The sequence below is a fragment of the Carcharhinus amblyrhynchos genome, chromosome X (assembly GCF_965287045.1).
Source record: "Carcharhinus amblyrhynchos chromosome X, sCarAmb.v2.hapA, whole genome shotgun sequence".
NCBI classification, from domain to species: Eukaryota; Metazoa; Chordata; class Chondrichthyes; order Carcharhiniformes; family Carcharhinidae; genus Carcharhinus; species Carcharhinus amblyrhynchos.
The window spans coordinates 16,933,259-16,956,793 of NC_137359.1; the positions used below are offsets into that span (position 1 = coordinate 16,933,259).

Consider the following 23,535-nt stretch of genomic DNA (forward strand, 5'->3'; position numbering starts at 1 on the left):
TCTCGACTGTACACCACTGTGCCGCCACCTCTGCTGGGTCTGTCCTGCCAGTGGGACAGGACATACCCAGGGATGGTGATGATGGTGTCGGGGACATTATCTGTAAAGTATGATTGCATCAGAATGACTATGTCAGGCTGTTGCTTGACCAGTCGCGAGATAGCACTCCCAATTTTGGCACAAGCCCCCACATTTTGGTAAGACGAACTTTGCAGGATCAACAGGGCTAGGTTTGCCACTGTCCTTCCCAGTGCCAAGCTCCAAGAGGGATTAGTCATGCTAAGTGTCCAAAGATGTGCAGGTTAGGTGGATTGGCCATGCTAAATTGCCCCTTAGTGTCCAAAGATGTGTAGGTTAGGGTGGATTGGCCATGCTAAATTGCCCCTTAGTGTCCAAAGGTGTGCAGGTTAGGGTGGATTGGCCATGCTAAATTGCCCCTTAGTGTCCAAAGATGTGCAGGTTAGGGTGGATTGGCCATGCTAAATTGCCCCTTAGTGTCCAAAGATGTGTAGGTTAGGTGGATTGGCCATGCTAAATTGTCCCTTAGTGTCCAAAGATGTGTCGGTTAGGGTGGATTGGCCATGCTAAATTATCCCTTAGTGTCCAAAGATGTGTAGGTTAGGGTGGATTGGCCATGCTAAATTGCCCCTTAGTGTCCAAAGATGTGTAGGTTAGGTGGATTGGCCATGCTAAATTATCCCTTAGTGTCCAAAGATGTGTAGGTTGGGTGGATTGGCCATGCAAATTGCCTCTTAGCATCCAAATATGTGTAGGTTAGGGGAATCGACAATGATAAATGAACAGGTTACGGGGATAAGGTAGGGGAAAGTGCCTGGGTAATATATTCTGTCAGGGAGTCAGTTCAGACGTGATGGGCCAAATGGCCTCTTCTGCACTGTAGGCATTCTGCGATTCTATGATGAATTGTCTGGAGATTAACCCTCACCACATCTTCAAGATCCAACACCAAGGAAACAGAATCAAAACGAGACATCTTGTTGCTTTTCAAAGCAAATTGCCCAAAAGTGTTTGAGTGGAATTGCTTCCAAACGTCATCTCTGCCAGCTTTTCCATTGTCAGACAAAGTTGCTCAAGGAAAAATGTCCAGGTACCCACCGACCCTGGCACGAGGTTTCCTTCCTGCCATATTTTGTGGGTGTCCACGCTGACTGCCTTGATGCCAGGCTGGCGAGTGGTGTCTATGGCAGTTTAAAACTGCCAGCAGGCCTGAGGGCATGTCAACGGTGGTTCTGTTCTCTCTCAGCCTCACAATGCAGGCCCGGGGGCCGGAAGCACTCAAATGGCAGATTGTGAAGGAAGCATCTTAACTTTATTGAGAAAGCCAGTTGTAAGGGCAAGGGTCAGTAGTTCAGGGCACCAGTCAGGCTGAGAGGAAACGTAGAAACTAGAAGCAGGAGGAGGCCATTTGGCCCTTCGAGCCTGCTCCGCCATTCATTACGATCATGGTTGATCATCAAATTCAATATCCTGATTCCCCCTTCTCCCCCACCCCCAATTCCCTCGATCCCTTTAGCCCCAAGAGAAATATCTAATTTCTTCTTGAAATCACACAACGTTTTGGCCTCAACTACCTTCTGTGGGAGTGAATTCCACACATTCCCCACCCTCTGGGTGAAGAAATTTCTCCTCACCTCAGTCCTAAAAGGTTTACCCCTTATCCTCAAACTATGACCCCTAGTTCTGGACTCCCCCCACCATCGGGAACATTCTTTCTGAATCTACCCTGTCTAACCCTGTTAGAATTTTATAAGTTTCTATGAGATTCCCTCTCACTCTTCTAAACTCCAGTGAATATAATCCTAACCGACTTAGTCTCTCCTCATATGACAGAGCTGCCATCCCAGGAATCAGCCTGGTAAACCTTCGCTGTGCTCCCTCTATAGCAAGGACATCCTTCCTCAGATAAGGAGACCAAAACTGCACACAATACTCCAGGTGTGGCCTCACCAACGCCCTGTACAATTGCAGTAAAACATCCCTATCCTGATACTCAAATCCTCTCACTATGAAGGCCAACATACCATTTGCCTTCTTTATTGCCTGCTGTACCTGCACGCTTACTTTCAGAGACTGATGCACGAGGACTCCAAGGTCTCACTGAGTATCCACCTCTCTTAATTTACACCCATTGAAGTAATAATCTGTCTTCCTATTATTGCTACCAAAGTGGATAACCTCACATTTATCCACATTATACTGTATCTGTTATGTAGAAACCCACACATTCAGTCTGTCCAAATCACACTGAAGCACCTCTGCATCCTCCTCACAGCTCATCCTCTCATTCTTCTAAACTCTGGTGAATATAATCCTAACTGACTCAGTCTCTCCTCATATGACAGACCTGCCATCCCAGGAATCAGCCTGGTAAACCTTTGCTGAACTCTCGATAGCAAAGACATCCTTCCTCAGATAAGGACACCAAAACTGCACACAATAAATAGTCCAGGTGTAGCCTTACCAATGCCCTATACAATTGCAGTAAAATATCCCTATCACTTCACTCAAGAGAGTCGGAGTCACTGGGTCAAAATCCTGGAATTCTCTCCCTAACAGTACTGTGGGTCAACCCACAGCACGTGGACTGCAACGATTCAAGATGGCGGCTCACCACCACCTTCTCAAGGGGCAACTAGGGATGGGCAATAAATACTGGCCTAGCCAGCGACGCCCATGTCCCACGAATGAATTAAAAAAAGACTGAAATACTCTTACTATGAAGGCCATCATACCACCAAGAAGACAAGATGGTGGCAAGAGGGGATATGAAAATTGGGGGACCTGCGAGAAGTGGCATGGTGGTTAACAGTGCTGCCTCACAGAGCCAGGATCCGGATTTGATTCCCAGCTTGGGTCACTGTCTGTGTGGAGTTTGCACTTTCTCCGTGTCTTCGTGGGTTTCCTCCAGGTGTTCCGGTTTCTTCCCACACCCCAAAGATGTGCAGGTTAGGGGGTTTGGCCATGCTAAATTGCCCCTTAGTGTCCAAAGATGTGTCAATTAGGTGGATTGGCCATGCTAAATTGCCCCTTAGTGTCCAAAGATGTGTAGGTTAGGGTGGATTGGCCATGCTAAATTCTCCCTTAGTGTCCAAAGATGTGGAGGTTAGGGTGGATTGGCCATGCTAAATTGTCCCTTAGTGTCCAAAGATGCATCGATTGTGAATTGGCCAGGCTAAATTGCCCCTTAGTGTCCAAAGGTGCGTCAATTAGGTGGATTGGCCATGCTAAATTGTCCCTTAGTGTCCAAAGATGTGTAGGTTAGGGTGGATTGGCCATGCTAAATTGCCCCTTAGTGTCCAAAGATGTGTAGGTTAGGGTGGATTGGCCATGCTAAATTCTCCCTTAGTGTCCAAAGATGTGTAGGTTAGGGTGGATTGGCCATGCTAAATTGTCCCTTAGTGTCCAAAGATGCATCGATTGTGAATTGGCCAGGCTAAATTGCCCCTTAGTGTCCAAAGATGCGTCAATTAGGTGGATTGGCCATGCTAAATTGTCCCTTAGTGTCCAAAGATGTGTAGGTTAGATGGATTGGCCATGCTAAACTGTCCCTTAGCATCAGGGGGGATGAGCTGGGATAAATGCATGGGATTGTGAGGATAGGGCTTGGGTGGGATTGTGGTCGGTACAGACTCGATGGGCCGAATGGCCTCCTTCTGCACTGTAGGGATTCTATGAGAGGCTGGAATGCAGAGCTTTTGGAGAGTCGCAGTGGCTGGAGGAGGGTAACACTGGTTGCGGCTTTGAAAAAATGAAGACTTGGGAAGAGTTGCATTGCAAAGTGTGCAAAAACAGGTCTGTGGCAGTGAATAACAAAGCAAGGCGGCAACCAGGAGAGAAAGGTGTCAAGAGTTGGTATCAAAGTGTTGAGAAAAGAAGGAGACAACAAGCCTTAAAGAATTAAAAGCTTTAATGTGCCTCATCTGAACATCTTGCTAATTACCTTGTTGATTATTTCCTCCTTTCCTCGGAACTCAATCCCTTGGCAGAGTTCTTTGAAGTGCAGAACAACAACAGCTTCACTTTGATGTAAACAAAGCTCGGGAATACAGTCCAACCTTTGCAAAGAAATGTGTGATTGTGATTGCAATACGCTTTGTGAAGGTCCAAGCCTGGGCTCTGAGAGCACCCCCCCCCCCAACCCCCCGCCACCCCACATCCCCCCGCCTTGTCACCAGCGAACATGTGGGGCCCCCAGTCACCAGAGTGAGAAGAATCGCCAACTAAAAGTTGTGATCGAACTTGGAAGCCGGCCCAACAAGCCTTTCATGTGGAATTGTAAATTCAAGTCATGAAATGTGGAAAAGTATGTCGCAAAAGATTTCACTGAGTGCAATGAAATTCGACTTTTCTCCAGACAGCATGTTCCAGCCTCCTCGGTACAATTTCAGCGCTCTTGATGTTCCCGATTAAATGAGGCTTGAGTGGCATGGTGGCACAGTGGGTTAGCACTGCTGCCTCACAGCGCCAGGGACCCGGGTTCAATTCCTGGCTCGGGTCACTGTCTGTGCGGAATCTGCACATTCTCCCCATGTCTGCGTGGGTTTGCTCCGGTTTCCTCCCACAGTCCAAAGATGTACAGGTTAGGTGGATTGGCCATGCTAAATTGCTCCTTTGTATCCAAAAATGTGCAGATTAGTGGGATACATACTTGAGGTTTTAGTGTGGGAGGGTGGGTCTGGCTCGGATGCTCTGTCCAGGAGTCAGTGCAGACTTGATGGCTGAATGGCCTCCTTCTGTGCTGTTGGGATTCTATGATTCTAGACCATATGGCCCTTTGGGCCTTCTCCACCATTCAATATGATCCAGGCTGATCCTGGCCTTCAGCTCCATTTTCCAGCCCCTTTCCCATATCCCATAATCCTCTGAGAGACCAAATATCTAATCCAGCCTTAAATGCATCAATGATGGAGCACCCACAATCCTCTGGGGGAGAGCATTCCAAAGATTCCCAACCCTTTGAGTGAAGAAATTTCTCCAGGGATAAGATCCCTGGAAGGGTAGAGGGTTTTAGTTCAGTCGGACAGCATGGTTGGTGCAGGCTTGGAGGGCCGAAGGGCCTGTTCCTGTGCTATAATTATCTTTGTTCTTTGTTTGACAATGGTTTCATAGTCATCAGTAGACTCTTAATCCCAGGTATTTTTTATTGAATTCAAACTCCACCATCTGCCGTGACGGGATTCGAACCCGGGTCCCCCACAGCATTAGCTGAGTTTCTGGATTAATAGTCAGAGGCAGGGAGAGGAAAGACATGTCAGCTCTTGTTAAAATCCGGCTTTTTATGATGGTAAGGTTTAATTGCCTATTTATTTATTTCAAAGGATTGTCCCCTGCTCCAACTTTGGCCTACTACCCCACAACCATGGCCTGAAGTTGCCCTAAGTTGCTAAAGCACTTCCAGCTGCCTGGACCATCTGTTTAATGAGGTAGAGAACGGATTTCTCTTGGCCGGGAACACTCATTCACTTTTCCACGGGCCACCCAGGCTAATGGGAATTTCACACTCTGATTAGTCAAACAACACGGCCCTGTTGTACCTTTAAATGCCTGGCCTTCTGTTCCACCCCTTCCCTCCCTCCCCACCTGCCTCTACCCTCCGCATGGCCCTAAACGTCTCTGTGTTATCCTAAATGCCAGACATCACAGTATTTTCTAACCCCAATTTTTTCAATTCAAGGAGGGCGGGGGAGCAGTGAGGTATTTAACTTGGAGGGAGCAGGGATGTGGGCATCATTATTATGATTTATCAGTTAGAGGAGCCAAGGTCATGAATGTGCTTTGCAATGGGAGGGTTCAACAGAGCTGCAATCACGGTTGTGATCTGAGGGGATTTCATAGAATAGAATGCAATCATAGAATCCCTACAGCACAGAAGAAGGCCATTCAGTCCACTGAGTCTGTACTGACTCTCCAACAGGGCACCTTATTCAGGCCCTATCCTCGTAACGCCACATATTTATCCCGCCAGTTCCCCTAAGCTATATATCTTTGGACACTAAGGGACAATTTAGCATGGCCAATCCACATAACTAACACATCTTTGGGACACTAAGGGACAATTTAGCATGGCCAATCCACCCTAACCTACACATCTTTGGACACTAAGGAACAATTTAGCACGGCCAATCCACCCTAACCTGAACATCTTTGGACACTAAGGGACAATTTAGCATGGCCAATCCACCCTAACCTATACATCTTTGGACACTAAGGAGTAATTTAGCATGGCCAATCCACCCTAACCTACACACCTTTGGACAGTAAGGGACAATTTAGCATGGCCAATCCACCTAACCTGCACATCTTTGGACTGGGGAGAAAACCGGGCCAAACCCACGCAGACACGGGGAGAACGTGCAAACTCCACACAGACAGTCACTCAAGCCAGTAATCAAACCCGGATCCCTGGAGCTGTGAGGCAGTAGTGTTAACCACTGTGCCAGCATGCTATCTCAATAGGAATGGGAGGCTGAATGGCTTCCTTCTGTGCTGTAACTTTTCTATGGTTCTATGCAGGGGCCACTGGCAAAGCTGGCATTTATTGTCCACCCCGGTGGGTCATAGAAATGCCACAGGGTGGGTATGGGCCTTCCATTGTTGGTTCCCGCCCTCTGGTACATGTAGGCCAGACTGGCACAATTCCGACAATACAACTGCGACTCCCATTGAGAGAGCACTTCATGGGCTGCAAATGTCCTTGAGGTGCCAGAGGGCGATGGGAGGCACTTTAGAGATGCATATCTCTTTCAGTGAATTGAGTGAACCAACTAACATAGAAACTAGAAGCAGGAGGAGGCCATTTGGCCCTTTGAGCCTGCTCCACCATTCATTTTGATCATGGCTGATCATCAAATTCAATATCCTGATCCCCCCTCCCCCGCATATCCCTTCATCCCTTAGAATCATAGAATCCCTACAGTACAGAAAGAGGCCATTTGGTCCACTGAGTTTGCACAGATCACAATTCCATCCAGGCCCTTTCCCTGTAACCCTACACATTTACCCTGCTACTCCCCCCAACACTAGTGTCAATTTAGCACGGCCAATCCACCTACCCTGCACATCTTTGGACTGTGGGGGGAAATCGGAGCACCCGGAGGAAACCCACACAGACACAGGGAGAACGTGCAAACTCCACACAGTCATCCAGGGTTGAAATCGAACCTGGGTCCCTGGCGCTGTGAAGCAGCAGTGCTAACCCCTGTGCCACCATGAGAGCGATATCTAATTTCTTCTTGAAATCACACAATGTTTTGGCCTCAACTACTTTCTGTGGGAGTGAATCCCACACATTCCCCACCCTCTGGGTGAAGAAATTTCTCCTCACCTCAGTCCTAAAAGGTTTACCCCTTATCCTCAAACTCTGACCCCTAGTTCTGGACTCGCCCCACCATCGGGAACATTCTTTCTGAATCTACCCTGTCTAACCCTGTTAGAATTTTATAAGTTTCTATGAGATCCCCTCTCACTCTTCTAAACTCCAGTGAATATAATCCTAACCGACTCAGTCTCTCCTCATATGACAGACCTGCCATCCCAGGAATCAGCCTGGTAAACCTTCGCTGAGCTCCCTCTATAGCAAGGACATCCTTCCTCAGATAAGGATGCACACAATACTTCAATTGTGGCCTTACCAACACCCTATTGTGTCAAAACAATAACCTGGCAGCTTTTCGTGGTCACTTCAACTGATTCGGGTTTTGAACTGTCAGGTTTTTTCAAAAAATAATTGAATTCAAATTTCTAATGGGAGATTTAACCTCACGTCCGTTGTGTGAGGAATGTACGACTAAGCTACTGCCCTGAGATTACAGAGGGAACAAACATAGAGATCAAAGCGGCCCAATTTGTGGACAACAATAAGGGGGAAGCGTTTTACAAGCGGAGTATTTACGCAGACAGATGTCTGCCCCTTTAAGAGAAGGCTTAGCCACGTATTGTGACGCAGAGGCCTGGAAGTGAGACCATCCAATCATGGTATAATAAAACGTTTAACGTGTTTGTGTGACATTCCTGTACTGCTACCACAAGTATTAGCCCTTATCAAATACGTAGTTAGCATCCCCGCTTGCTGCACATCAAGCAATTGGATGGTAATACCCATGTTTACATTCAGACTGCGCTCCAGGCTGTGTCTAATGTGAACCAAATGACACAATCGCACTGTAATTTAGTTCCAGCACTTTCCCCACTGGGGGGACTACCTGCTTGGAGACAACTATTTTCCATCTCAGGCCTCGGAAAGGACAGAGCCACATCTTGTATTCCTGCAGCATTCTAAGCATGGAAAAATATCCCACGATGCTTCATTGAGGTATAATTGTACAAAAATGGCCACCGCATCAAGCCTCACTATTAAAGTACTCGCCATTGTTTCCAAATCCCTCCATTGTCTCACCAATCCATTTCCCCCCTTCCCTATCTCTGTAATCTCCTCCAGCCTCACTCGTGCCACAGTGGCACAGTGGGTTCGCACTGTTGCCTCACAGCGCCAGGGACCTGGGTTCGATTCCCGGCTCGGGTCACTGTCTGTGTGGTGTCTGCACATTCTCTCCATGTCTGCATGGGTTTCCTCCAGGGGCTCCGATTTCCTCCCACAGTCTGAAAGACATGCTGGTCAGGTGCATTGGCCGTGCTAAATTCTCCTTCAGTGTACCCGAACAGGAGTGTGGCGACTAGGGGATTTTCACAGTAACTTCATTGCAGTGTTAATGTAAGCCTACTTGTGACACTGATAAATAAAGTTTGAGCTCTCCAAGATATCCCTGCTCCTTAAATTCTGGCCATTTGTGCAAGCCCCAGTTTAATTCTCCACGATTGGCAGCCATGCCTTCAGCTGCCTAGGCCCCAAGCTCTCGCATTCCCTTCTATAATGACCTCAACGAGGCCCATGAGGTGGGCCTCTTGGAGCATGAGCTCTCTGATTCAGGGAATGATTGCCTGCCCAACCAGGGATGGAGTTCCAGGATTGTTATTGGACATCAGTCAGTCCGTGTGCTGTAGGTACACCCACAGTGCTGTTAGGGAGGGAGTTCCAGGATTGTTATTGGACATCAGTCAGTCCGTGTGGTGTAGGTACACCCACAGTGCTGTTAGGGAGGGAGTTCCAGGATTGTTATTGGACATCAATCAGTCCGTGTGCTGTAGGTACACCCACAGTGCTGTTAGGGAGGGAGTTCCAGGATTGTTATTGGACACCAGTCAGTCCGTGTGGTGTAGGTACACCCACAGTGCTGTTAGGGATGGAGTTCCAGGATTGTTATTGGACACCAGTCAGTCCATGTAGTGTAGGTACACCCACAGTGCTGTTAGGGAGGGAGTTCCAGGATTGTTATTGGACATCAGTCAGTCCGTGTGCTGTAAGTACACCCACAGTGCTGTTAGGGAGGGAGTTCCAGGATTGTTATTGGACATCAGTCAGTCTGTGTGGTGTAGGTACACCCACAGTGCTGTTAGGGAGGGAGTTCCAGGATTGTTATTGGACATCAATCAGTCCGTGTGCTGTAGGTACACCCACAATGCTGTTAGGGAGGGAGTTCCAGGATTGTTATTGGACATCAGTCAGTCCGTGTGGTGTAGGTACACCCACAGTGCTGTTAGGGAGGGAGTTCCAGGATTGTTATTGGACAGCAGTCACTCCATGTGGTGTAGGTACACCCGCAGTGCTGTTAGGGATGGAGTTCCAGGATTGTTATTGGACATCAGTCAGTCTGTGTGGTGTAGGTACACCCACAGTGCTGTTAGGGAGGGAGTTCCAGGATTGTTATTGGACATCAGTCAGTCCGTGTGGTGTAGGTACACCCACAGTGCTGTTAGGGAGGGAGTTCCAGGATTGTTATTGGACATCAGTCAGTCCGTGTGGTGTAGGTACACCCACAGTGCTGTTAGGGAGGGAGTTCCAGGATTGTTATTGGACATCAATCAGTCCGTGTGGTGTAGGTACACCCACAGTGCTGTTAGGGAGGGAGTTCCAGGATTGTTATTGGACATCAGTCACTCCATGTGGTGTAGGTACACCCACAGTGCTGTTAGGGAGGGAGTTCCAGGATTGTTATTGGACATCAGTCACTCCATGTGGTGTAGGTACACAGTGCTGTTAGGGAGAGAGTTCCAGGACTTTGAATCAATCCAAAAGACTCAAAGGGAACACTTGTGAGGGGAGGCTCTGTATATAGCTCTGGTCTCTGTCCCTAAGGAAAGCCATACTTTCCTCTGAACAGAGTCCAATAAATTGATTCCTGGGGTGAGAGGGTTGTTGCTAAGTGGAGTGATTGACTAGATGGAGCCTATTACCCTCAGTGGCATGGTGGCACAGTGGTTAGCACTACAGTCTCACAGCACCAGGAGCCCGGGTTCAATTTCCAGTTTGGGTGACTGTCTGTGTGGAGTCTGCACGTTCTCCCCATGTCTGCGTGGGTTTCCTCCAGGTGCTCCAGTTTCCTTCCACAGTCCAAAGATATGCGGGTTAGGTGGATTGGCCATGCTAAATTGCCCTTTAGTGTCCAAAGATGTGCAGGTTGGGTGGATTGGCCATGCTAAATTGCCCTTTAGTGTCAGGGGGATTAGCTAAGGTAAATGCTTGGGGTTTTTGGGATGGGGCCTGGATGGGATTGTGGTTGGTGCAGGCTCGATGGGCCAAATGGCCTCCTTCTGCACTGAGGGATTCTATGATTCTGTGAAGCAGATATGATTTTGAGAGGATTTGTAGATGTTGAAAATCTGTTTTCCCTGGCTGACAAGTCTGGACAGGAGGAGATTATCTTTCAGAATCGGCCATTTTGAACTGAGATGACTAAAGATGTCTTCACTCAGAGGGTTGCGAATTGTCTACCCCAGAGGATTGTGGGTGCTCCATCATTGAACAACTGAAAAATCAGTTTGGGGTGTTAACTATTGGTCAGCAATGGTGTCGCCAAATTAGTCCATCTTGTTTAAACCGTGTAAGAAATTTGACCTGTTTGTGCTGAAACTATGGCTGGTATCCATATCTCACTCACGGCATAATGACGAACTAACACTCGATTTCCTTGTTGAAATGAGTGTTGTTTTGCCCTCACTTCCCATCGAGCAACTTGAGGTTGTTGTTGACGTTGTACTATCTCTGAAGTTTCTGGAGGTAACAACAAATCAACTTTCCAGTAATGCAGGTTATCCTTGGGTAGTCGCATGAATAGAGACGCCAAAAAGCAATTCACACGACATGATAATGAACCCGTGCTCTCTTGAAGCTTTTAAAGAACGTTTCAAGGACTGTATAAATCCTTCAGCTAATCCGTTGGTTGATGGATAATAAGGTGCAGATTTTATCTGCTGAATGCCTTTTACTTTGAGATGATCCTCAAACTCTTATAAAGTGAATCGTTATTGCTGACAGTCTGTTCCGGTTTGCCCAATCTTGCAAAAAATTTCATCAAGTTTTCCAATGGTTTGTAGATCTCATGAGGATAACTTCTGGCCACTTCAAGTGTGCATCAATTATGATGAAAAACATGTAACCCTCAAATGAATCAACAAAGTCTACTTGCAGTCATTGCCATGACATTTTAGGCAACTCCCAAGGGTGCAAAGGAGACAATGGTGGTGTATTTTTTATTTGTGCACAAAACTGACACTTTTTCTTCAATCTGAGCAACCAGCCTAGGCACCAAAAATAATTACATATTAATTCCTTCATCCAGACTATACCAGAATGTCCTTTACGTAGTTATTCAAGAACTCTTCCACGCAGCCTAGGTGGAATGATGACTTGGATCCCCCACAATAAACCATTGAACAATGAACTCAAGCCTTCTTGACATGTATGTCTTCCAGTCAAGATGTGGATGATAGGTTCCAGGTATTATTCCTTTCCAAACCATATATACCACATTCCCCATCATGGGATCACTTTTACCAGTGGAAAATAAAGAATATCAGCAAAATTAGTTGGTGGGATCTAATCACTAGGTAAAGGTAAGCATGATAATGCATTAGCATTAGCATGGCACTCTGATTGATGACACTTTATATCGTAGGAGTGTGCAGATAAGATCAGAGACCATCTCTGCAATTGGCTAGCGGCTAATAAAGGTATGCCTTTATACAGCCCAAAAATAGTAACGAAGAGTTGATGAAACAATTGCCCCAAATCCATAAGGTGAGGCGTCACAAGCAAGCAATAACAGTAGTTTTGGAATAAAATGAACCAATACTTCAGACTTTTGCAAAGCATCTTTGACATTCTTGTATGCTATCTCACATTCTGTTATCCAGTCCCATGACTGTTCCATATAAATTATGCAGTGTTTTCAGTAATGTAGCCGTGATGCAGAGATGCCGGCATTGGACTGAAGTCCATTCACCTGATGAAGGAGCAGCGCTCCAAAAGCCTGTGATTCCAAATAAATCTGTTGGACTTTAACCTGGCATTGTGAGACTTCTTAATGTTTAGTAATGTAGCTAAGTGAGGAAGAAATTTGCCATAATCACTTATCAATTCTAGAAAGAACCTCAATTGTGTTATGGGCAGCACGGTGAGACAAAGGTCAGCACTGCAGCCTTACATTGCCAGGGATCTGGGTTCAATTTCTAGCTTGGGTTATTACCTGTATGGAGTCTGCACATACTGCCCATGTCTGTGTAGGTTTCCTCCAGGTGTTCCAGTTTCCTCCCACAGTCTGAAAGATGTGCTGGTTAGGTGCATTGGCCATGTTAAATTCTCACTCAGTGTACCCGAACAGGCGCTGGAGTGTGGCGACAATGTGATTTTCACAAAACCACACTGCAGTATTAATGTAAGTCTACTTGCGACATTAATAAAGAAACATTCTTTGGATGTGGTGCTTCTAAAACAACGTACACCTTTTTAGATCTTTATGTAGGCCTTTACTATCAATGACCCAAACACTGGACTGACATCTGGAAAAAGTCACAGTTTTCATACATAGACCATGTGCTTGAAGATGTTCAAATGTTGCTTCGAAATTATTCAAGGGGCTTTTGTTCACTGGCTCCTGTAATTAGAATATCATCCGCATAGCATTGTACACCAGAGAGATTACTTAAAATCTGATCCATCCATCTTTGGAATAGAGTGGATGTTACTCCAAAAGGAAATATTTTATAATGAGAAAGACCGTTATGAGTAACGATAGTAAGCAATGGCTGAGATTCAGCGGCTGCATTCATCTGTAGATATGTTTGTGAAAGATTAATCTTGCTGAATTTCTGCGGAAACGCCTCTTTTGCTTACTTGTCTTACCCAGCACTCAACCTTTAATCTCGTCCTTGTTTCTCCCCAGCCTTCTAATATTCAAAGTGTGAAGACCCATGATGCTTTTTTCTTCAACTTAAGATCTTTTCTCGATCTTCTTGATGAAACAAAGTCCCGAATCATCGACATTTTACTTTAGTAATGTTCTATGTCTGGTGTTGTGGGCTTTACACAAAAAAAGGCACACGTATTCAAACTAACAACAGATCTATTCTAGGACCTCTTACAGAGTACAAACTGGAACTAAAGCAGCAGCTTGTGCAACTTCCTAATGACATCACCATCAAATCATGGAATCAGCTCTTACAGCCATCTGCAACATCCCTCCCCCCAGGCCATGTCCCTTCCCATGTTATTTTTTATTCATATGTGTGACTTTGCTGGCTGGGCCAGCATTTATTGCCCATCCCTCGTTGCCCGAGGGCAGTTGAGAGTCAACCACATTGCTGTGGTTCTGGAGTCACATGTAGGCCAGACCGGGGTAAGAACAGCAGACTTCCTTCCCTAAAGGACATTAGTGAACCAGGTGGGGTTTTTTCCAACAATGGTTTCATGGTCATCAGTAGATTCTTAATTCCAGATATTTTTTATTGAATTCAAATTCCACCATCTGCTGTGGCGGGATTCGAACCCGGGTCCCCCAGAACATTAGCTGAGTTTCTGGATTAATAGTTTAGTATTCTCCCCCACGTCTGCGTGGGTTTCCTCCGGGTGCTCCAGTTTCCGCCCACAGTCCAAAGATGTGCGGGTTAGCTGGATAGGTCATGCTAAATTGTCCCTTACTGTCAGAGGGATTAGCTGCGAAAATGCATGGGGTTTTGTGGATAGGGCTACGCTAAATTGCCCCTTAGTGTCCAAAGATGTGTAGGTTAGGGTGGATTGACCATGCTAAATTGTCCCTTAGTGTCCAAAGATGTGTAGGTTAGGGTGGATTGGCCATGCTAAATTGTCCCTTAGTGTCCAAAGATGTGCAGGTTAGGGTGGATTGGCCATGCTAAATTGTCCCTTAGTGTCAAAGATGTGCAGGTTAGATGGATTGGCCATGCTAAATTGTCCCTTAGTGTCCAAAGATGTGCAGGTTAGATGGATTGGCCATGCTAAATTGCCCCTTGGGGTCAAAGACGTGTAGGTTAGGTGGATTGGCCATGCTAAATTGCCCTTTAGTGTCCAAAGATGTGCAGGTTAGATGGATTGGCCATGCTAAATTGCCCCTTAGTGTCCAAAGATGTGCAGGTTAGATGGATTGGCCATGCTAAATTGCCCCTAGTATCAGCGGGATTAGCAGGGTAAACACATGAGGTTATGGGAATAGGGTGGGATTGTGGTCAGTGCAGTCTCAATGGGCCAAATGGCCTCCTTCTGCACTGTAGGGATCCTATGATTCTATCCTATGATATACCACTAGGCCATTGCCTGTCCCATGTCCCCTCCCCATATCCTCTCCTCTCCTCCATGGCCCTTTCTTGCATTTCATAGAATCATACAGTGCAGAAGGAGGCCATTTGGCCCATTGAGTCTGCACCAACCACAAACCCACCAAAACCCCATCCATTTACCCTAGCTAGTCCCCCTAACATTAAGGGGCAATTTAGCATGGCCAATCCACCTACCCTGCACATCTTTTGGACTGTGGGAGGAATTGGAGCACTGGAGGAAACCCATGCAGACACGGGGAGAATGTGCAAACTCTACACAGACAGTGACCCAAGGCTGGAATTGAACGCGGGTCCCTGATGCTGTGAGGCAGCAGTGCTAACCACCATGCTGCCCGATGTTCCCTCCCTTCCCCATGTCCTCTTTTCTCCCCTGTACTCCCCTGTACCTTTCCCTGTATCCCCTCCCTAATGCCCCCCCAACTGTTGAGAACGAGAGACATCTTTGGAACAACAGAAGGCATGGACTTCGTTTGATCCTCAATTAGCACAAACTACGAGTTGCGTATTCATCTTGTACAACTTTCATCCTGAACTCTTTCATCTGTGCCTGTGCATAAATGCACTCTGTGATCAAACCCAGAGAGCAAGCCGAATTTTTAATGGAACATCATCAAATCCAGTGTGATTTATACAAATTAATGCTGCCTATTTCCACATATTCTAATTCTTCCATACCAGCTCTCCTCAAGTCCAGAAAAAGGTGCAAATGTACTGGTTTGACAGGAACGTTTCTGCAGCGTGAAATCAGAGGATCCTTACAGTGCAGAAGGAGCCTGCACCACCACAATTCCACCCGATTCCCATAACCCCATATGTTTACCCTGCTAATCCCCCTGATACTAGGGGCAATTTAGCATGGCTAATCCACCCTAACCTGCACATCTTTGACACTAAGGAGCAATTTAGCATGGCCAATCCACCCTAACCTACACATCTTTGGACACTAAGGGGCAATTTAGCACGGCCAATCCACCCTAACCTGCACATCTTTGACACTAAGGAGCAATTTAGCATGGCCAATCCACCCTAACCTACACATCTTTGGACACTAAGGGGCAATTTAGCACGGCCAATCCACCCTAACCTGCACATCTTTGGACACTAAGGGGCAATTTAGCATGGCCAATCCACCCTAACCTACACATCTTTGGACACTAAGGGGCAATTTAGCATGGACAATCCATCTTAACCTGCAGATCTTTAGGCAATAAAGGGCAATTTAGCATGGCCAATCCACCTAACCTCTACAACTTCCAACATTAAGGGGCAATTTAGCATGGCCAATCCACCTAACCCGCACATCTTTGGACTGTGGGAGGAAACAGGAGCATTCGGAGGAAACCCACACAGACACAGGGAGAATGTGCAAACTCCACACAAACAGTGACCCAAGGCTGGAATCGAACCTGGTCCCTGGCGCTGTGAGGGGGCAATGCTAATCACTGCACCACAGTGCCGCCCCAAGTGTCAGAGTTTGTGCTAATCTGGGTGTATGGCAATGAAGTTCCAGTCACAGAGTCACCCACTTCAGGATCCCCTAGGTTGAACATCCCAAAGGTCAAAGTTCACAGCACAGGATATTGCTCGGTGACAGGATGAGGTAAATGGACAATTCTGGTCAACAAAAGATATCGAGGCACAAAGGAGAAGGTGCAAAAAGGAAAGATTTCCTACGATAATCCCAAGTCTGATAGGATTATGCCCAACAAGAAAGACAGGACAGAATAAGAGACTATGGTTGGAATGTTACCACCCCGCCCGCCACAGAAATTGGAGCGGTTGAGGGGCGGTCAATGGGAAGGTCTGTTGACCTCAGGTGGGATTTTACAGTTTCGGGACAAGCGAGGCCATAAAATCCCACACACAGAAGCACAGAAACTAGAAGCAGGAGGAGGCCATTTGGCCCTTCAAACCTGCTCGGCCATTCATTATAATCATGGTTGATCATCAAATTCAATATCCTGATCCCGCTTTCCCCCATATCCCTTGATCCCTTTAGCCCCAAGAGCGATATCTAATTCCTTCTTGAAATCAGATGTTTTGTCCTCAACTACTTTCTCTGGGAGTGAATTCCACACATTCCCCACCCTCTGGGTGAAGAAATTTCTCCTCACCTCAGTCCTAAAAGGTTTACCCCTTATCCTCAAACTATGACCCCTAGTTCTGGACTCCCCCACCATCGGGAACATTCTTTGATTTGATTTGATTTATTATTGTCACATGTATTAGGATACAGTGAAAAGTATTGTTTCTTGCAAGCTATATAGACAAAGATTACCATTCATAGTGAAGGAAAGGAGAGAGCACAGAACGTAATGTTACAGTCACAGCTAGGATGTAGAGAAAGATCAACTTAATACGAGGGTGATCCATGCAAAAGTCTGCTGGCAGCAGGGAAGAAGCTGTTCTTGAGTTGGTTGATATGTGATCTCAGATTTTTGTATATTTTTTTGACGGAAGAAGGTGGAAGGGAGAATGTCCGGGGTGCATGGGGCATTGATTATGCCGGCTGCTTTTCCGAGGCAGCGGGAAGTATAGACGGAGACAATGGATGGGAGGCTGGTATGCGTGATAGGACGTGTATGCACAACCCTTGGTAGTTCCTTGCGGTCTTGGTCAGAGCAGGAGCCCATACCAAGCTGTGATACATCTGGAAAGGATGCTTTCTATGGGGCATCTGTAAAAGTGTAAGTGTCATAGCTGACATGCCGAATTTCCTTCATCTCCTGAGAAAGTAGAGGCGTTGGTGGGGCTTTCTTAACTATAGAGTCGGTGTGGAGGGACCAGGACAGGTTGTTGGTGATCTGGACACTGAGAAACCTGAAGCTCTCGACTATTTCCACTTCATCCCAGTTGATGTAGACAGGGGCATGTCCTGCACTGTGCTTCCTGAAGTCGATGACTATCTCCTTAAGTTAGGGGTTCCATTCGTAGACATGCAGGGTAGAATAGGTGTAGGGTGATGTGGCGGCACGGGCTCATTGGGCCGAAGGGCCTGTTTCCCGTGCTGGGTTGTTCTTTGTTCTTTGTGTCTCACTGAGACATATAGGGCAGGACATTGAGCCCACTCTTGCTGTCCTTCTGCATCTCAAGTTTGTGACAAATGCTTTATAAATGGCAGCTTCCTTTCTAAGATATCAGTGTAGGAGGGTTCAGCGCTGGAATCTATGTTGAGTATACCTTTTCTCTCAGTACCTGGAAGAATCTCCTACAGTGACACGCTCCGTGAGGCCAAGATTGACTGTTTTATAAGAATGTGGCCAATTCTTCTCATGCTGAACCCTGACCTTTAGCCTTGACTGCAGCTTCTCCCACACCCCAGCCTTCTCGTCAGGCCTGACTACGGCACTGCGGGAGCTCAGCTAATGAGGATCTATGGCAAATAAAATGCAGAAAAACATGATTAAAGATGTGAATAAAGGCTTTAAAATAGCCCGATTGACAAATAAGATTGGACGCGCACTGGGACTCAAAGCATATGCTAACTCTCAGGCCAGCCGACTCAGAGAGTCACAGGGCATCAATTTATGCTAAGCAGCGACCATCAAAGGCTGCTGGATGACTTGTGAACAAATTGGAGAAGTCAACTGTTATTCACACAGGACCCGTGGTGGCGATCCCTGCTCACATCGCAAACATCTGGCACGCATCGCTGCTTCTGACTGAGTTCCAGTTAGATAAAGGTGGGAAGAAGGGAGGAAAGAGAGAAAGGGAGAGAGAGAGGGTGGGAGGGAGAAGAGAGAGAGTGGGAGGGAGGGGAGTGAGAGTAGGAGGGAGGAGAGAGAGAGAGTGGGGGGGGGGAGAGAGAGAGAAAAAGAGTGGGATGGAGGAAAGAGAGAGTAGGATGGAGGGGAGAGAGAGAGTGGGAGGGAGGGAAGAGAGAGTAGGATGGAAGAGGAGAGAGTGGGAGGGAGGGGAGAGAGAGTAGGATGGAGGGGAGAGAGTGGGAGGGAGGGAAGAGAGAGTAGGAGGAGAGAAAGAGAGAGGAAGAGTGGGAGGGAGAGAGAGAGTGGGAGGGAGGGGAGAGAGAGAGAAAGAGTGGGATGGAGGAGAGAGTGGGAGGGAGGGGAGTGAGAGTAGGATGGAGGAGGAGAGAGTGGGAGGGAGGGGAGTGAGAGTAGGATGGAGGGGAGAGAGTGGGAGGGAGGGAAGAGAGAGTAGGAGGAAAGAGAGAGAAAGAGTGGGAGGGAGAGAGAGAGAGAGAGTGGGAGGGAGGGGAGAGAGAGAGAGAAAGAGTGGAAGGGAGGGGAGAGAGAGAGAGAGAAAGAATGGGAGGGAGGAGAGAGAGTGGGATGGAGGGAGGGGGGAGAGAGAGAGAAAGAGTGGGATGGAGGGGAGAGAGTGGGAGGGAGGGGAGAGAGTGGGATGGAGGGGAGAGAGTGGGAGGGAGGGGAGAGAGCGAGTTGGAGGGAGGGGAGTGAGTGAGAGGGAGGGGAGAGAGAGAGAATGGGAGGGAGGAGAGTGGGAGTGGGAGGGAGGGAAGAGAGTGGGAGGGAGAGGGGAAAGTGGGAGGGGGAGAGTGTGAGGGAGGGAAGGAGAAAGGGGAAGAGTGAAAGGGTAGGAGGGAAAGAAGGGAAGAGAGAGATAGAGAGAAAGAATGGAAGACAGAAAGAGTGTGAGGGAGAGGAGAGAAAGAGGGAGGGAGGAGAGAGAGTGAAAGGGTGTGAGGGAGACAGCAGAGGGAAAACAGGAAAACTTGCATTTCTATAACACAAGCACCTGATTTCTTAAAGCACTTTCCATTCAATTGAAGTGTTGTCACTGTTGTGATGTAGGAAAGACGGCAGCCAGCTTGCGCACAGCAAGATCCCACATAAAACAGTGAGGAGGAGCAGATAATCTGTTGTTGTGATATTGGTTGTGGAACAAAGATTGGAGAGGACACTGAGGAGAACTCCCTGGCTCACCTCTGAAAGAGTGTGTGAGATTTTTCCCACCCGTGTGAGCCAACACAAAAGGCATGACGTCTCAATGGGGAATTATTAGCATCACACCCCCTCGACACTGTCCCAGGAACGTCAGCCAGGATTCTGTCTTCAATTCTCCACAGAAGGACATCAACCCCAAAGCTTCCGAGTCAGGAACGAGAGTGTTCGCCACTGAACCATGCTGATGCGGACAAGGCTAGAGTACCAATAGATGGAAGAGAAAGGGTGGAGGGTAAAAGGAGTGAGAGGCATTGGAAAAGAAGTTTCCGGATTGTGGACATTGAAGTCGCTCCATTGGCTCAGTAAGCAGATGCATCATCCAGTTGGGTTGTAAGCATTCCAAGCTCGCAGTCTCCAGGTTTGATCCGCATGAGATGGTGCATAGGTTAGGTGGATTGGCCATGCTAAATTGTTTCTTAGTGTTCAAAGACGTGTAGGTTAGGTGGATTGGCCATGCTAAATTGCCCCTTAGTGTTCAAAGATGTGCATGTTAGGTGGATTGGCCATGCTAAATTGTCCCTTAGTGTTCAAAGATGTGTAGGTTAGGTGGATTGGCCATGCTAAATTGCCCCTTAGTGTTCAAAGATGTGTAGGTTAGGTTGATTGGCCATGCTAAATTGCCCCTTAGTGTACAAAGATATGATGGCTAGGTGGACTGGCCATGTTAAATTGTCCCTGAGTGTCCCAAGATGTGTAGGTTAGGTGGATTGGCCATGATAAATTGCCCCTTTGTGTCCAAAGATGTGTAGGTTAGGTGGATTGGCCATAATAAATTGCCCCTCAATGTCCAAAGATGTTTACATTAGTTGGATTGGACATGATAAATTGTCCCTTAGTGTCCAAAGATATGCAGGTTAGGTGAATTGACCATGCTAAATTGCCCCTTGATGTCAAAAACTGTGTAGTTTAAGTAGATTGGCCATGCTAAATTGTCCCTTAGTGTCCAAAGATGTGAAGGTTAGATGGATTGGCCATGCTAAATTTCCCGTTAGTGTCAAAAAAATGTGTAGCTTAGGTAGATTGGCCATGCGAAATTGCCCCTTAATGTTCAAAGATGTGCAGGTTAGGTGGATTGGCCATGCTAAATTGTCCCTTAGTGTCCAAAGACATGTAAGTTAGGGTGGATTGGCTATGCTAAATTGCCCCATAGTGTCCAAAGATCTGCAGGTTAGGTGGATTGGCCATGCTAAATTGTCCCTTAGTGTCCAAAGACATGTAAGTTAGGTGGATTGGCCGTGCTAAATTGCCCCAGTGTCCAAAGATCTGCACGTTGGGTGGATTGGCCATGCTAAATTGTCCCTTAGTGTCCAAAGACGTGCGAGTTAGGTGGATCAGCCATGCTAAATTGCCTTTTGGTGTCCAAAGATGTATAAGTTAGATGGATTGGTCATGCTAATTTGTCCTTTAGTGTCCAAAGATGTGCAGACTAGGTGGATTGACCATGCTAAATTGTCCCTTAATGTCCAAAGATGTGTAGGTTAGGTGGATTGGCCATGGTAAATGTATGGGGTGATGGGGATGGGAGGGGGGAGGGGGGGAGGAGCGTGGTGTGGGCCTTGTTAACATGCTGTCAGAGAGTTGGTGCAGACTTGATGGGCCAAATAATGTCCTTCAATACTGTCGAGATTCTATGATTCTTACCCTGTGCTTCACTGGGGCAGTGTAGGAGGGCAACGCAGGGCAGCTGATCGCTAATCAGTTCAGTCCAAATGGAAAGAGACAGCTGGAGTTGCCGCAGGGATGCAGATCGGGACTGACAGTGCTAGTGTGAACATTTCAATCGAAGAAATCAGAGTGGGATTGGGATAGGATCTTCAATAATGAGGAATTTAGGCCAGGATTTTCCAGCTCCAACACAGCATGGTTTTCCCACGGCTGAGGTGGCTCGCCATTGGCCGCTGGCAGGATGATGCAGTCCCGTCAATGCGTGTGGTGTTTTGTGTGGCTCACCTGTCCCGCTGCAGGGGAGTCCGCCATGGTGGCAGGGAGTGACCGTTGGCGGGACTGGAAGATCGGACTGGTGGGGAAGGCTGGAAAATCCCACCCTTCGAATTCAAAACAATAAAGTGCTGGAAATATTGAAGAGGGCAACATGAACGGAGACGAAGTAGAAATGGTCGAGAGCTTCAAGTTTTTAGGTGTCCAGTTCACCAACAACCTGTCCTGGTGCTCCCATGCCAGATCTATAGTTAAGAAAGCCCCACCAACGCCTCTACTTTCTCAGAAAACTAAGGAAATTTGGCATGTCCGCTACGACTCTCACCGACTTTTACAGATGCACCATGGAAAGCATCCTTTCTGGTTGTATCACAGCTTGGTATGGGCTCCTGCTCTGCCCAAGACCGCAAAGAACTACAAAGAGTCATGAATGTAGCCCAATCCATCACACAAACCAACCTCCCATCCGGTGGCTCTGTCTACACTTCCCGCTGCCTTGGAAAAGCAGCCGGCATAATCAAGGATCCCACACATCCCAGACATTCTCTCTTCCACTTCTTCCGTTGGGAAAAAGATACAAAAGTCTGAGGTCACGTACCAAGTCACTCAAGAACAGCTTCTTCCCTGCTGCTGTCAGACTTTTGAATGGACCTACCTTGCGTTAAGTTGATCTTTCTCCACACCCTATCTGTGACTGTAACACTACATTCTGCACCCTTGCCTTTCCTTCTCCCCTATGTACTCTATGAACAGTATGCTTTGTCTGTACAGCGCACAAGAAACAATACTTTTCACTGTATCCCAATACGTGACAATAATAAATCAAATCAAATATTAAGCTGACCTTTCTCTACATCCTATGTATTACTGCAACACTATATTCTGCACTCTCTCCTTTCCTTCTCCCCTATGTACTCTACGGATGTTATGCTTTGTCTGTATAGTGTGCAAGAAACAATACTTCTCACTGTATGCTAATACATGTGACAATAATAAATCAAATCAAATATTAAGCTGATCTTTCTCTACACCCTAGCTATGACTGTAACGCTATATCCTGCACCCTTTCCTTTTCCCCTATGTACTCTATGAACAGTATGTTTTGTTTGTGTAGTGCACAAGAAACAATACTTTTCACTGTATTCCAATACATGTGACAATAATAAATCAAATTAAAAAATCAAATCATTAAGAACTGCAAATTTCCACTCTCGCCCGCTGCAGAAATGGTATCGGGCAGGACGGAAAATCTGGCAAACCGTTCACAGAGCTCGGGTGGGAATTTCCAGTCTTGGGGCACGCACACAGCTGGAGAATCCTGCCCAAAGTTTCCAATCCTCTCCTCAGAACGTTGAATCTGGTGTGAGAGACGGATGACAAATATTTTGCTGTTACAAATACCCCGAACTTTATGAGCCTGAGATTTCACACAAGGGAAGTATAAAGAAACGATGACAGTAAAATAATGAATTCATCGCACTGAGAGCCAGTTGCGATGCATTTGTACATCTTCATCCCAAAATCTATTTAAATTCATGAAATGCAAATGTTCTTTTCTGTGATCTGATCAGAGACAGATCAAAGCGACAGTGACAACTCTATTTCACTGGGACACACAAGCCTGCGGTGGGCAAGAACTTTATCTGCCTATCAGACAGACCCCAACTAGTGTTTGAAGGAAGTTTGACAGCACCTTTTAATACCAGTTCATCTGTCTACCAATAGTGTCAGTGACCCATGTTCAATTCCAGCCTTGGGTCACTGTGTGGAGTTTGCATGTTCTCTCCATGTCTGCGTGTGTTTCGTCCGGGTGGTCCGGTTTCCTCCCACAGTCCAAAAGACATGCAGATTAGGTGGATTGGCCATGCTAAATTGACCCTTAATGCCCAACCTGCACATCTTTGGACACTAAGGGGCAATTTAGTATAGCCAATCCACCTAACCTGCACATCTTTGGACACTA

At 46.9% G+C, this 23,535-nt stretch overlaps 1 protein-coding gene across 1 annotated transcript in view; it reads right to left on the reverse strand.

Moving 5' to 3' along the window:
• LOC145361931 (transcription factor Sp5-like) overlaps positions 1 to 21,611 on the reverse strand; it is a 45,639-nt gene extending 24,028 nt beyond the window's left edge. Inside the window, exon 1 of the mRNA XM_080217915.1 lies at positions 21,585 to 21,611. Coding sequence (XP_080074041.1) covers positions 21,585 to 21,611 — 27 coding nt within the window. The remainder of the gene's footprint in view (positions 1 to 21,584) is intronic.
• Positions 21,612 to 23,535: the final 1,924 nt, after the last annotated feature.